The 14629-nt window shown below is 37.3% G+C and overlaps 1 protein-coding gene across 2 annotated transcripts in view; it reads left to right on the top strand.

Moving 5' to 3' along the window:
- LRBA (LPS responsive beige-like anchor protein) overlaps positions 1-14629 on the top strand; it is a 368385-nt gene that overhangs the window by 37410 nt on the left and 316346 nt on the right. For both annotated transcript variants that reach the window (XM_058024236.1, XM_058024237.1), the window contains exons 2-13: positions 2967-3198; positions 3326-3426; positions 5656-5751; positions 7732-7853; positions 7959-8085; positions 8845-8964; positions 9271-9417; positions 10269-10466; positions 11029-11162; positions 12418-12526; positions 12636-12788; positions 13393-13561. In XM_058024236.1, coding sequence (XP_057880219.1) covers positions 2967-3198; positions 3326-3426; positions 5656-5751; positions 7732-7853; positions 7959-8085; positions 8845-8964; positions 9271-9417; positions 10269-10466; positions 11029-11162; positions 12418-12526; positions 12636-12788; positions 13393-13561 — 1708 coding nt within the window. The remainder of the gene's footprint in view (positions 1-2966; positions 3199-3325; positions 3427-5655; positions 5752-7731; positions 7854-7958; positions 8086-8844; positions 8965-9270; positions 9418-10268; positions 10467-11028; positions 11163-12417; positions 12527-12635; positions 12789-13392; positions 13562-14629) is intronic.

Below are 14629 nucleotides of genomic sequence, written 5' to 3'. Positions count from 1 at the left end.
CTTCTCATCACTTTAATTCCCTAAGGGGGGGAAAATACACTTTCTGCATGTGTATTCAAAAATTGCTGTATTCTCCCTGTTCTCAATCAGCTAAATGTAGAACTATTTACTGAGAAGCTTGAGCTATTGCTTTAGCATATATATATTTTTGAAGGTGGCTATAACTGGCAAAATCCAAAATTTGTGAGGATGTATTTGAATGCTGCCCTTTAAAACCATTCCTGTAAGCTTGTACTTAATTCTACATGCTGGGGAAAGAAAACGTTATGCCACCCTGTGGGTTGCTATAAAGATTGTTTATGCAGCTCAGCATAGGACTTAAAATACGTTGAATTGGAGAATTTTGAAAAATGTACTGTGCGACACAGGAGACCAAATCATGCTAAAGTGCAAGGAAAGACTATACATCAGTTCAAAGGCTACATTATTCAAAAAAATACAACCATAAAAAAGGTAATAAGATTACATTCTCACACTTCATGGCTAGTAAGGTGCATTAAGCTGCTCAGATATTCATAACTTACTGTGACATTTGGGAAGATTACATTTTGCTGTGCACAGCCATTACTGCAGCTCAGATAATAACTAGCCAATGCATGGACCTGGATTATGATCCCTGTCATTGGAAACAAATTTGTGTTTTGAAGGTTGATCAGTTTCAAATCACCATTAGAAAGGGTTAATATGACATAGTGTGGGGGTGTGTGTGCCTGTGTGTATCTAATGGATGTGCATACATATTGTGCATCAGCTGCACCCTGCCTTGGCTTTTCTGCTTTCCCTGGCAATTTTTTTTGTCCTCACTTCCCTCACAGGAAGTGTTAAAATGGTAATTATTTTTTACCATAGCATATTATTCCTAGAATGTCCTTCCTGAAATGCTTATGTTTGCAGATGAGATTGGAAACCTAATTTGACAGCGTCCTGGATGGGTGGGTTCTGATAATAGTGTATGTAGCCAAAAATGAAAGATTGGTGGGGTAGACTATAGGGTGAAGGTAAGGTCACCTCCAGTAGCTGTATGTGGTTTTCATGTGATAATTGATGGTTGGCTGATAGTTAAAACCAAATGCATAAAGAGTTGAATTTCTTGTTAAGAATTAGCAGGTTGTTTGTGGCCAGAATTTAATCTTTAGCTGATCTGTCTCTACGCAGAATACAATATTTTCTTTGTTTCTTACCTTGAATTTAAGAAGAGTATTCTTGAGGAATGCTTCAGTTTTGTAGAAGATAAATTCAGTGAAATGAGGTATAACTCTGATTATGTATTTTACATTTTCAAATGCTCTGTTGAGGGTTTTCTTTAAGGGAGGGTGTATGTTTTTCTTCACATTTGTTTTGAGATAATTCTGTGTGAATTTGTTCTGCCTAGCATACCCTACAGAGCTTTCTTGAGTTAGGCCTCTGTTCCATCTTTTGGAGAGAAGGAGAAAGCTAAGGCTTGGAGGATGGTAATGATGTGATGGATTTGTTTGAGTTGACAGCATGAGTTGATATAGAGAAGCTGGGAATATAACTCAAGTCACCCCATTCACTTCTTGCTGTTTTCCAAGATATTGTGGAAGCATCTGACAGTAAATTGCATAATTATTTTTCATGACCCAGAGAGGAGAAAATGGAAAAGTGTAAATTACTTTTTAGAAATCGTTGCCATGTGACATTGTCTATTCTGTCAAAAGAGCAGTGAGTTTGTCTGTTTCCTGTGATGTTTGGCACTACTGATTTATTCCCAGAAGTCCAAAGATTGCTTCTTTAAAGTGGCAAGGTTTAGACACTTGAGGAAAATGTATGGTAATTTCAGTGGTTAATGAAGAGCGTATGTTCTGTTCTGTAAATTGTTCTTTGGGTCCTAACTAGCTCAGAGAAGCTGTTGGAGCTAATGTGGAAGCAAGTTAGGGTTTTGGGGCAGTTTTGACATGGTGTGACTTCAGCAGGTGACATTACTGAAGCTGTTAATGGCCAAAGCCTGTCAAAGAACACCACTATGTAGGAGAGAAATAATAACATAAACTTGCAGAAGTGAGAATGAGCTGAAATATTTCTGGTCATGAGCTATTTGATAATTTGAGTCAATGGTATCTGAATTCTTGTTTGTATGCTGGTATATAATGGTTATTTTGGTAAGCAGGGCACGTTTTTAAGGTTAATACAGCTCTGAGGTCCAAGAGAACTTTAAAGAGTGGAGGTAGGGAGTTGGTATAAATGAGTTAATTTGGTATAATGCATTTTGTCTTCAGCTGGAATTTTTGTTTTATTAAGTATGCAAGTGAGAGTGGAGCAGGTTATTTCCTTCCCCCATCCACAGGCACAGGCATATGTGGTCTGTTACTCTCTAAGAGACCTGAAATATTACAGGATTTCAGTGTCATAGCCAAATCACAGCCAGAGGCTTGGAACAGTGCTGCTGTTCCACATGCCTGCAAATACAGCAAGCCTTTGCTTCCTTTGAGTACCTGGGGCTGCTAATGAACCTGGCAGTTAATTCTTAACCAGCTTTAGTCACTGGAATGTCTCATAAGTGTTTATAAGTGGCAATATTTCTGATGTGCATCAGCTCCTTTTGGCTAGAATTGCCTTCTTAATGGACATGTGTTAAGCAAATATGAGGTCACTCCAGGTCATTTAAGATATCTCGACTGCTTTGTTGGGCTCACCTGTTTTAGAACATTCACTTGGTATCTTCACTTTTCAGCTAACCTGGGACATGTCTATCCTGAACTACTCAGATGGTTTTCTGCAGCAATTGTCTGATAATAGTTGACACCTTAAGAGCACCTTTGTTACTCAACAGAACTTGAAAAAGAAGAAAAGTAAGATGGTATAAGATAGAACAAATATTGGCCTCATTATTATGTTTTTCCCCGTTCAATAGTTTTCTTCTCACAGAATAAATAACTTTAGGCATAGAGTAATACTTTGATACAGTTGCCTTAAGCATTTTTTTTTTTAATATTTTTCTCTGAAAGCTCGTTGGGGGCCAGTTTGACTTGGAAATGAACTTTATCATCCAAGAAGGAGAGGGCATCACCTGCATGGTGGACTTACTGGATAAGTGTGACATCACGTGCCAGGCTGAGGTCTGGAGCATGTTCACAGCAATCCTGAAGAAGAGCATACGGAATCTGCAGGCCTGCACGGAGGTGGGGCTCGTGGAGCAGGTGCTCAGGAGGATCGACAGGGCTGACAACATGATTGCAGGTACAGCCTCCCCCAGTGTGGGACTCCAACTGTGCTGCTTCTCATGGACACAGTTACTAATTAGATGATAAAAGTTTGCCTTTGCATTTTATTAAGCACTTATATCACTGTTCTTTCTGCTTTTCAGATCTCTTAGTGGACATGCTCGGTGTGTTGGCGAGCTATAACCTGACAGTTCGGGAGCTGAAGTTGTTCTTCAGCAAGCTGCAAGGAGAAAAAGGGAGATGGGTAAAACAAAACACAAAACTGAAACAGTTTTTATCGTGTTACTTTTGTTTTTCCTAATTTTTACAAGTTAAGACTGTTCCAAAAACTTCATGATAAACAAATTTTGAATGTACCAAAAACTATAGGGAGCTTTCTTTTATTATATAAAGAATCTTTTTATCTGAAAGCAATTAAAATACAGAGAGTAGAATATTGATTAAGTTAAATTTCTTCCTGAACCTGTGGACAATATTGGTCTTTTCTAACACCTGGGAATAATAAGGTAACTCTTAGGTGTTATTATGCACATGATTTTATTTTTTTGATTCCAGCTATGTGAAATTGAAGGAAAAAGGTGTAATTTTTTTTAAATCAGAAAAGAGAAATAAGTAAAAATGCCTACAGAGGCAGATCTTTTTTCTCCCCCCTTTTGCACAATGCTGTACTTTACTTGAGGATGAAAAAAAATTATCCAGTTAGGGAAGTGAAAACTTTGGCAGAAATTGAACTGAAGGAAATAAGTCCCACTGAAAAATTGTCAAGTTTTTCTCTTGTTCCTGTGTGGAATAGAAAAGGACCCTGAGTTACAGCTGAGTAACCACTTTCCCTAAAGTAAAAATGTGTGTGTTGTAGAGGCCACCTGATAAAGTTTACTTCAACACACAGTTGTTGTTTCATTGGACTTGGGAACTATTTTAACAATCATTTTACTTTGAATTTTAATTCAGCTCCTGTTATTTCAAAATACTCTGGGTAGTGTAGGGGAGAGGTAGCAGTGTCTCTGTTGACTTCAAATAATTAAAAAAATAGTATGCCATGTAAAAGCAAGTATGCACACATAATACTGCAGACTTTAAAAGGCCCTTTGAAATAAATAACTCTGGAGATCTTAACCTCCTTAAAGAAAAATACTCTAAACTTTATAGATGGTTTAAACTTAGTAATTGAACATAGTATATTTAACTGTAGGTGAAATAAAGTTGTCTCTGTAACATTAACTTTTTCATTTCCTGTCTCCCTGCTATTTGCATTTAATTTCCTTTGCTTATTAAAGACCAAATACAGGGGAAAGCAAGAGAAAAATGCCACAGTTGGATTGCCAAGGAGTTGTACAACTCCATAAATCTTAAAATCGGCAGAACTGGGAAGATACCAAGTATTTTGCTGCAGCACAATTTACCTGGTCAAATTCTATGGCACTGCAGACATCTAAGCAGCTCTCAGCATTTCCTCCTCAGTTTTAACTCAGATTCTTGAAGCACTGTTTAGCTGACTCCAGCTTTGGTACATTTGAAATACTTGTGATGGACCATGCAATGCTCCAACATCATGCATAGTTTTCAGAGGGTAACTGTTAACAACAAAATGAAAAAGGGCACTTCCAGATCTATTTTCAAACTACAATTTTATAATCCAGGATTTTAAAATTGTAGTTTGAAAATAGATCTGCTGGAAAGATATGGTGTGGTGAAAGACAAGGCACAAAATTGTCCTGTCACTATGATCAATATTTGCTGTTCTCCTGTTGTTGTGAGCTCATACACTTGGTTTGGAGTTTGTAGTTACAGACTATTACAATAAAATCAGCAAGATCTGAGTGGTGGAGAAGTGTTAAGTTTTCACACTGAGCACTCAGTTTAGGTGCTCCAAACTACCCTTGGGACTTGAATCTTTCTCCATGGACTTAAGTGAAAGTATAAACCAAATCAGTTTAATCTAATGTGTGACTCTCATCTTGATGAAAATAATCCTTCTGCTGATCTTCCCTCTCCCTTTTGCTAGCTATTCCCTGTCTCCCTTGTGCTGGCACAGATTTTACTCAGCCACTTTCCGGAACAACTGGAATTAAAAATTGATTTGAGTTTGCTTTCCCTAAGTTAGTTTTCATCTGGAGCAGTTAATTTTTTTTAGCTTCCAGCAAAGTCATACAGAGAGGTGATGGGAATGAACAGACAGTGGCAGGAATCAACATTCAGGGTCAGTTTAGTTTATGCTGGGTGAATGTGGCCCTGGCCTTCAAGTCCTTAGTGAAGTTACCTAATTAACTTTAATCCAGTGCATCTATGTTGTGTGAAGGTATTCATGGCTGTTAATGTTGTTTTATTGAGGGTGCTGAGTGTCTTAGTAGGATGTTGTTCAACCATGTGCAAAGTTTTAAAATGTGCTAAAATTTGCTTTTTGTGTGTATAGTCTTTTCTTTCTTAGAGGTTTGTTTTACTTATTTACAAATGTAATAATTCTCTTTGTCAGCCACCACATGCTGGGAAGTTACTGTCTGTGTTGAAACACATGCCTCAGAAGTATGGACCTGATGCCTTCTTCAACTTTCCAGGAAAAAGTGCTGCAGTATGTAGATATTTTACATTTCTTGTTTATTTGCTCCCTGTTCTATTAAGGCCTTTGATTATTTTCATTTATGGTGTTCTTTGTGTCATCTGTCATTGTCATAGAGTTCTAACCAAATTTTTTTCTCTGCCTGACACCTACACTAGTGCCTGAACAAATTGTGTTTATAATAGATGTGCAATATCACTACAAAAGGACAATACTATTACATAAAGAATGGATACAAATGAGGCTGCTTTTTTGTATTTTGTTGGGGTTTCTTCAGACTGGTTCAGTTAAATCGTGTTGCAGGGAGGATATACCTGCTTTTCACTCTAGATGCTTATGAGAAATCTTTGAGAAAGCATTGATCCTAGACCTTTATAGGCTGAATAATACTGAAAAGGATTAAATTTAGCAACAATTAGTCTTTTTGTAATTGTTCATGTGACTCATTTCTAAGTTCTGTGGTGGGCACTTGAAAAAAAATTTGAAACTGAATAGGGAGTTGGAAAATCCTTTGCAGAATCTTCTGATGGAATTCAAGTAAGTCAACACTTCTGCTTCTACAATTGTAGAATGAAAAATTATGTTCAAAATTCCATGCTCAATTCAGAATGAGATTTGAATAAGATTTATCAGATAACTCTTTCCTGTTTTCTTCACATAAACCCATTAGCTTTCTGCCTTGGTGGCTTGAGATTGAATTTCACCAACTCAACGACATAATGAATTATGTTTTGAATGAAAACTTTGGAGACTGAAAAATGCTGACTACTAGAAAAGTGCTCCTGCAGTTTTATCACATGCAACAGAACTTGGCAATAGACAGACACGTTTGTGTTCATTTTGGTTATTGATGGTTTTCTATTTAACTTCTGCTTTAACTTCTGTTAATTATGTTGATTGCTTGAATCATATTTTATGATATCGGGGTGCCTCAGTAACCTTTATGTAGGTATTTTTATATATATTCAAATTAATACGTTTAAGAAATTAAGTATTTACTATAATTACTCTGTGATCCACTGTGAGTTAAGTGATAATGCTGTCAATTCCTAAGACTTGGCTGCAAAGACGTGGAGACTGGAGACTGGTTAGTTAGCTGATATACAGAAGGATTTATAGCATTTTGTATGGACAGGAGTAGCTGAATGGAGCATGGGAACATAATAACAAGTCTGGAGACACTTGAGTTCTTTGAAGTTTTTTTTATCCATTGATATTGATCATCTGGGTGGCATCTTTGTTCAGAGGTTATGGCCCTCTTAATTGCAGTGTGCATTGCAAATCTGGGCTGCACACCAGCAGAAAGCTAATAGTAATGCTAAAAAACCCAACAAACTGAAAAACTCCAAAAAATAAACCCCAGCTGTTTGAACCAAAGGATTCTAACATAATGGTTTGTAACTCAAGGGCTTTGCACTAAAAACACAATGTTTGGTGTGAAGATTTTTGCCTGGTGGAGATTGCATTGCATTGTGTTTCATTTGAGGAAGTTTGAAATTCTGTGTTACACTCTCTGGAAGCCTACTTAAATATGAATTTCAGGAGAAAAAATAATTTATGTAGTGAAATGTGGCCAGCTTTCCATTTATGATCAGTTATTTTCCTGAATACCAACTCTATGTGAAAATGGAACTGATTATTATGTCAGGTTACCATAAAACCAAATTAATCTGAATTTGCTCTTTGAAAAGTTGTTATGCCATAAGGCTTTTACTAAAGCATTTAAGTTTTGAAGCATAGGTTACTATTAATAATCTTCTTTGAGGTATAAAGGTCAGTTTTTAAATATTTAGGTTATTAAAATACTGTAACAATCAAGTACAAAGAGAACAGAAGTTAGGCCAGATTTTTTTTTTTCTTCAGTATAGAGGAGCTGTATACATTTGCAGTGTGCCTCTGTTTATCAGCATATATATGTAGATTGCATCTTAAGCTGCACACTTTTACTGTTGTGTTGGTCTTTCTGCATGAATAACTTCTTGCTTTCTTCAGGCTATTGCCTTACCTCCTATAGCCAAGTGGCCCTACCAGAATGGATTTACTTTCCACACTTGGCTAAGAATGGATCCTGTAAATAATATTAATGTGGATAAGGATAAGCCTTATTTATATTGGTGAGTATTGTATAAAGCTGATATTGCTAATGTTCATTTTCTATTAATTTTTCAATGATTTCTGCATCCATCTGCGTATGTGCTGATTTTGTTCTGATTTGTCAGTTTCCGAACAAACAAAGGACTTGGTTATTCTGCACACTTTGTTGGAGGCTGCTTGATCGTAACGTCCATAAAATCGAAGGGAAAAGGTTTCCAGCACTGTGTAAAATTTGATTTCAAGCCACAAAAGGTGAGTGAAAAGAATAAAGTCATTCAAATAAGTTTCACGAGTCTAAAATTGTAGCCTGGGAGTCTATGTTGTAGCTGTTGATTAATCTCATCTTTGTGTAGAAAAATAGTTACACTGGAATGAGCAAAACAAATATGTGTTCTGAATTGTTATTTCTTTTGCATTTTACAACTAAAACATGAGTTGATTTTATAACTGGTGTTCAAGTCTGATTTGCCTATTAGGTAGTGTTATGTGATGTTGGATGCTCCCTTTTTCACTTAGATATTCTGGAATTGATGTAAACATCTTGTGGGAGAACAGGCCTCCTCAGGAATTCCTTATCAGTAATCCCTTGCTGTAAATATGGATTCTGTTTGTGATAATTTGACATGCACAGCCTTTGAGAGGCTTTAGTCTGGAGCCATCCATGCTCTTTGGAATGGCATTTGTATTAGTCCATCCTGCTAAGAGTAGCTCAGTTTAGAACTTATTTACAGAGTAGTTTCAGTGTAAATTTGGTTCAGCATTGTCATAAAGATTTTTGGAGTATGCCATAAATACCTTTTAAGCCCCTTTGTGGAAAGAATGGCATATTATTCTTTGACATAGCAATGCAAGAAAACTCACCAGTGACTTATTAATCTTTTCTACTTAAAATACATCTTTCAGTCTTAATTCACATAAAGAGTTGAATTTTTTCTTCCAAGCCCCACTTGAATGCTTAAGCTACTCCCAAGTGTTTATAGAGTTATATCAATTGTTTTTTTTATTGTTCAGTGGTACATGGTGACTATAGTGCACATCTATAACCGCTGGAAGAACAGCGAACTCCGGTGTTACGTGAACGGGGAGCTGGCATCTTATGGGGAAATAACGTGGTTTGTCAACACCAGTGATGTAAGTAATCCCTGCACACTGTCTACAGCTGAGCATCTTGGTGCATTACATAGATATTCTTTGCCATCTTATTCATAAACCTCCCTCATTTTATGCCTTTTTAAAAAAATGTTGAAATAAAAATGGTAACTTTTTAGAGAAATAAATTGTGGTTTTATGCGTCTCAGAACTTAATACTTTTTTCTGCTGAGGCTCTCAAGTACTTGTTTATGTAAAAGTGTTGCCTATGAAATGCATATTTTTTGCATGATTTGCTTGTGTAGCATGGATTAAACCCTGTTACTGGGTTCTGTTTTCTGTTTTCAGACGTTTGACAAGTGTTTCCTGGGTTCTTCAGAAACAGCAGATGCCAATCGAGTGTTTTGTGGGCAGATGACATCTGTTTACCTTTTTAGTGAAGCTCTCAATGCTGCTCAGATCTTTGCCATTTATCAGCTTGGATTGGGATATAAGGTATCTTAGAATTGACTTTCCTAAGTTTAATTCTTTATGGTAGCTCTTAAGAATGCTGTGACACCTCTGTGTCAAAAAAAAAAGATCTTACAGTGTAATATTTTTATTAAAATCTTCTGTGTTTCTTCTGTAAGCCTATGTAAGGCCTTAGAAGCTACAAGTAAGCATTAGTTCAGTTTGTTGATTTCTTATAGAACAAATAGATTGGTGTTCCTGTTTGCTTCTCAGAATTTCCATGTTGGTGATTGGGAGAGGGAGAACACAACTGTTATCTCAGACTTGGTTCACTTTTTCATTGAGGCTGAAAACTTTACATCAGTTATGATGTATTTGTTTTAGAAATGTGGCTTTATAGTTGCTTGTGCTAGTGGGGTTTTTTTTTAATGTGTGAAGTCAGTGCTGAGGATTAGTTTTGTTGCAGTGATTTATTATTTGTTTTGTCATAGCCTGAGGGGCACTAATTGAAGGCTGTTGTTCCCCAGCAGCTGTACAAACATACACTAAAAAAGATGGTTCCTTTTCTATCTGCTCCTCAATTATTAGTTCCTTCTGAGTGAACATTGCTGACAGTCCTGCTGTTTCCAGGCTGATGTGGTTCTTTTACACTACCCACCATCCTGGCAATGACACTCTTAGGGGACAAAAGACTTCTGCCATTTTAATGCTGTAAAATTGACTTTGAGTCTTATGAGTCTTTGGTTCTTATGAGAACCTTTCTTTATGAAATACTGCTTGGTTAAAGAAGCAATATTTTAATCATTTTTTTGCAGTACTTTTTCTGATCTTTATATTCGATGGGCTTAATCTAATTTTTTTCTCTGTTCCTTCCTCAACCCTGCTTCTCGATCCAGGGAACGTTCAAGTTCAAGGCAGAAAGTGATCTCTTCCTCGATGAACATCACAAGTTGTTGCTATATGATGGCAAACTCTCCAGTGCTATTGCTTTTATGTACAATCCAAGGGCTACAGATGCACAGCTGTGTCTTGAGTCATCCCCTAAGGATAACCCTTCTATTTTTGTTCATTCACCACATGCCCTCATGCTGCAGGTAAGTCAACATTTTCATAGATTTGGAGGGTACAAATTATTTCTGTTTGAAAACCTAAAATCCAAGTTTATAGGGATTTTGATATGGAATTGTGTATAGGTCGGGATTTTTTGGGTTTGACTTGCCCCTGTTTCTTGAACTAAAGAGGATGCCAAAGAATCCTAAAAAAAAAAATGTATTCTATTAATAAATACAAAGGCTGGGTTAGCTTTGAAAAAAAAAAATTCCTTCTGAGGTGTTCACTCCCCTACAGATGTTTCCTATCTCCCATCCTTTGCCTGTTGATATGAAATCCTTTTCTTCCCTGTCCTTTGAATGCTACCTCCTGTATATTCACCTGAGGATCTGCACTGTAGATCTGTGTCTAGAAGTATCTGTAGCTAAAGCAGTAGGTCAGGCATTCTGGGCATTTAGTGTGACTGTGGCAGCCAGTTTGTTTTTACTGTTTCTTTTTGTTTGGTAATAATACAGCTTTTATATTGAAGAAATTAAAGGCTATTTTAACAAGCTTTTTATCAGTGTCTGAATGAGGTTTCAATATTTCATGTTTTTTCTCTGTCAGGATGTGAAAGCAGTCTTGACGCACTCCATCCAAAGTGCCCTGCACTCCATTGGAGGAGTGCAGGTACTTTTCCCTCTCTTTGCACAGTTGGACTATAGGCAATATTCCTCAGACCACATTGACACAACTGTTTGGTGAGTGCATTATAGTACTTGCAGTGTCCTGGGCTTTGTTCCTTTGAAGTAAAGGAAATTGCCTGTTGCTTTATCCAATGGCAGAGTAGTTGGCATTGTCTTGTGCAACATTGAATTATGTGTAAGAACAAAAAGGGTTACAGGCAGGACCTCAAAGTGATGCACTTGTTTGCACCACATGTTCTGTGAGAGCTCACAGAGAATCAAAATGTACACAAATTTTATAGTTGACAACTTTTTTTTTTTTCCTGTGTAGCAGAACAATGGGTAATTCTCTTGAGCTTATTCCTGTCATGGAGATAATTCACTGGGGAAGGCTTCAAGACAAACTCCAGGAAGGGTGAATTTTTCAGCAGCATGAAGTCATTCCTTGGAATTTTTCTTGGTTTTGTTTTAACCTTCAGATTTTTGGAAGATGCTGTTACTTAGTGTTGATGCTAGGCTTTTCCTCTGGTTTGAGCTCTGGTACAACTACATCCAACTTCTGAACACCCAGACACAGAAGCTGGTGAAGCTCTAGAGCTCCTAAGTTCAAGAGCAGCAGTAAAAGCAAAGAGATTGTTTCTTAGAATTCTGCTCTGATTCTCTGCATTTGTAGCTTCATGGCTGTTTAAAGATGATCTGTATCCATATTGTTTCTTAGAAGGGATGGTAACAATATTCCTTCAGACCTTCAGACCATCTCTTTGTGTCTGGTGTCTCCTGAGCTGGCTCAGACTTGGGCATCTGTGTTATGAGTCAGGGATTTGATGCAGTTGCAAATTGGCCCAGCAATACAGGGGTTTTCAACTGGTTGAAGTCTTGATCCACAGGCAGTAATGGCTTGACAGGAATAGTACCTCTGGCAGCAGCACAACAGCAAAGCTGTGTAGAGAAAAATATTTGCTCCTCTGATAGCTTAAGAAGTAGAATGGCTATTGTAACCTATCTTGCAGGAGTTTGTAGTTGAAACATAAAGCACAGAGTAGTACAAACTTAACTGTTGCTTTTTGCAAGAACTCAGAAGGATTTTGCTTTTGTGGTTATCTCAGAGTTCAGAATTTCAAGTTAGAAAGGCATTAATAAAATAAAGAAGTTTTTTGAAGCAAGCATTCAAAAATTAGTTTTGCTTTTTGTTTTAAAAGTTCTGAGTTACATAACAGAACATTTACTTAACATGTATCTCAGGATTGTGTGGTGGTAGCGTTAATTTGGAAATATTTTATCTTGCTGTAACCCTTTAACACATTTTTGTTTACTAAAACATGTTTTCCAGTTCTACTTTACTGGCATTCATCATGGAGTTGTTGAAGAACTCTATTGCTATGCAAGAACAGATGCTGTCCTGTAAAGGCTTCCTTGTGATAGGACACAGCCTAGAAAAGGTAGAGTAAATCTTCCTTAATGTTTTACATTAATGTTGAATTTTTTCTTGAGTTAAATACTTTTCCTAGACTGTTGCAGGGCTCTCTTTAAGCAAATCTTCTTTTGCAGTCTTCCAAAGCTCACGTTACCAGAGCTGTGCTGGAACTTTGCCTTGCCTTCTCAAAGTACCTGAGCAATTTACACAATGGGGTACCCCTGCTGAAGCAGCTGTGTGATCATGTTCTCCTGAATCCTGCAATATGGATTCATATCCCAGCACAGGTAAAATTGCTTATCCTTATCAATAAGATATCTTGTGGTGTATTGATTTGGGAGTGTTGAAACTAAGACTTGACTCCAAAGAATTACGGGTTCTCGCTCCACAACAGAAATCATCCAGGAATTGTCTTCAGGCTCTGTTTTGCTGCATATAATTGTCAAGTTTTGCAGACTCTCAGGGTTTTCTGGGATTTGGGAGACTTGCAGTGTTCTGCATAACAGAGTTGTGACTTTTGACCCAGACTGGGAAGGTAGTTTGGATGGGTTAGCTGGGAAAAACTCAGCAATTTTTGAAGAGGAAATTATCTTGGTTGTCAGATTTTAAGTCTTGATATAAATTGGAAGTGAGCATTTTTTGTTTTGGTGAATTTCTGTTCTCTGACAGTGAACAACTTTGATCAAAACTTTGCAGCTGAAACCTTATTACCAGCACTGCACAGTTTCAGAAATAGAATTAAATTTTTCATCAGTTTTCAGAGGTTTTAAGACTAAGCTATACAGAGAAAATCTATTTAGGACATTTTGATAGATAAAATGTAAGAATTCAGTTGTCTGACATGCTGTAATTCAGATGTGATGCTTTTTGTTTTCCTGACTGGCGGTGTAGGTTCAGCTGACCCTGTACACTTACCTGTCCACCGAGTTCATTGCCACTGTTAACATTTATGGCGCAATCCGGCGGGTTGGGACAGTTCTTTTGGTCATGCACACCCTCAAGTATTATTACTGGGTGGTGAACCCTCAGGATCGCAGTGGGATAACTCCCAAGGGCACAGGTATGTACATATATGTATATTGAGTTTTATTCTCACAATCTGGTGTTTGTTTTATAAAAGTTTTATATACAATGTTTAGAAGAGATCCGTCAGTTCTTCAGAAATAATTGCCTTTCAGTGGGGTGGGTTCCCTGAACAAGTGAGTGGTGTGCTTTTGTCCTTGAGAGATTTTTTTTTTTCACAATCTATAGCAAACTTAGATTTGCTATAGATTGTGAAAAAATCCTCTGTCATCAGACACCTATGTCAACTGATACTTGGCAGAGGTGGTCAGAGAAATGGTAGGATGTTGGAACATCAGAGCTGTGCTTGGGAATATGGTCTTTCTCAGTTATTTTTGGAATTTCAGAGAGAGAAGATGGGAGAGAGCTAGATTTACTAGGGGTGAGTGCTCCCTAGATGTGTCTGACTTCCTGCCACCAACTTCTCAAAATTACCAGCCTTGCCTGTTAGAGGGCTGTAAGGATTGTTTTGTAGTATTTTTCATCCTTTAAGAAGCAAAGCATGCATGTTTTCTCCTTTCTTTTTAATCCCTCGTGGATTTACTTAGTTTCGTAATGCATTTATTGAGCCTGAGGCAAGTGGATGAGTAGGAGAGTCTTAGTAATGCAGTTTAATGGCTTATTTTGACTAGGCTGGTTTATATTGAAAATAGCTGTTCTTAAACCAAATATGCCTGTGGGCCTATGCTGTATAAAACCAGACTCATATGATCACTTTCATTCTCTAGATGGTTTGCTTTTCTGTGATGATTAAGATCATGAGAACTGTGACCCTACAGGCAAATGCAAAAACTGTCTCCCAAAATGTATTTGCAGCACTTCATTTGCTTTCTGTACCAAAGCTTTTACTTGACTTTGACACTTGGTTGCACCTGTTTTTTTAACCTTGCCTCTCCTGGGAGCTACTGAGTGTCTGGGTATTTAAAATGTTTCTTTGGAAGTCTGCTTTGCACAGAGATGGCAGAAGCCAGTCCTTTTTGACTTTGAGTTAAAAATTTAAGTCATATCTTTCAAGGTACTCTATGTACATGGCATTGTAAGATTGATTTTTGTGCATTTAGCCAGT

The sequence above is a fragment of the Melospiza georgiana genome, chromosome 5 (assembly GCF_028018845.1).
Source record: "Melospiza georgiana isolate bMelGeo1 chromosome 5, bMelGeo1.pri, whole genome shotgun sequence".
Lineage (NCBI taxonomy): Eukaryota > Metazoa > Chordata > Aves > Passeriformes > Passerellidae > Melospiza > Melospiza georgiana.
Note: the sequence above shows the minus strand (reverse complement) of the source record. Positions and strands in the feature narration are given on the sequence as shown.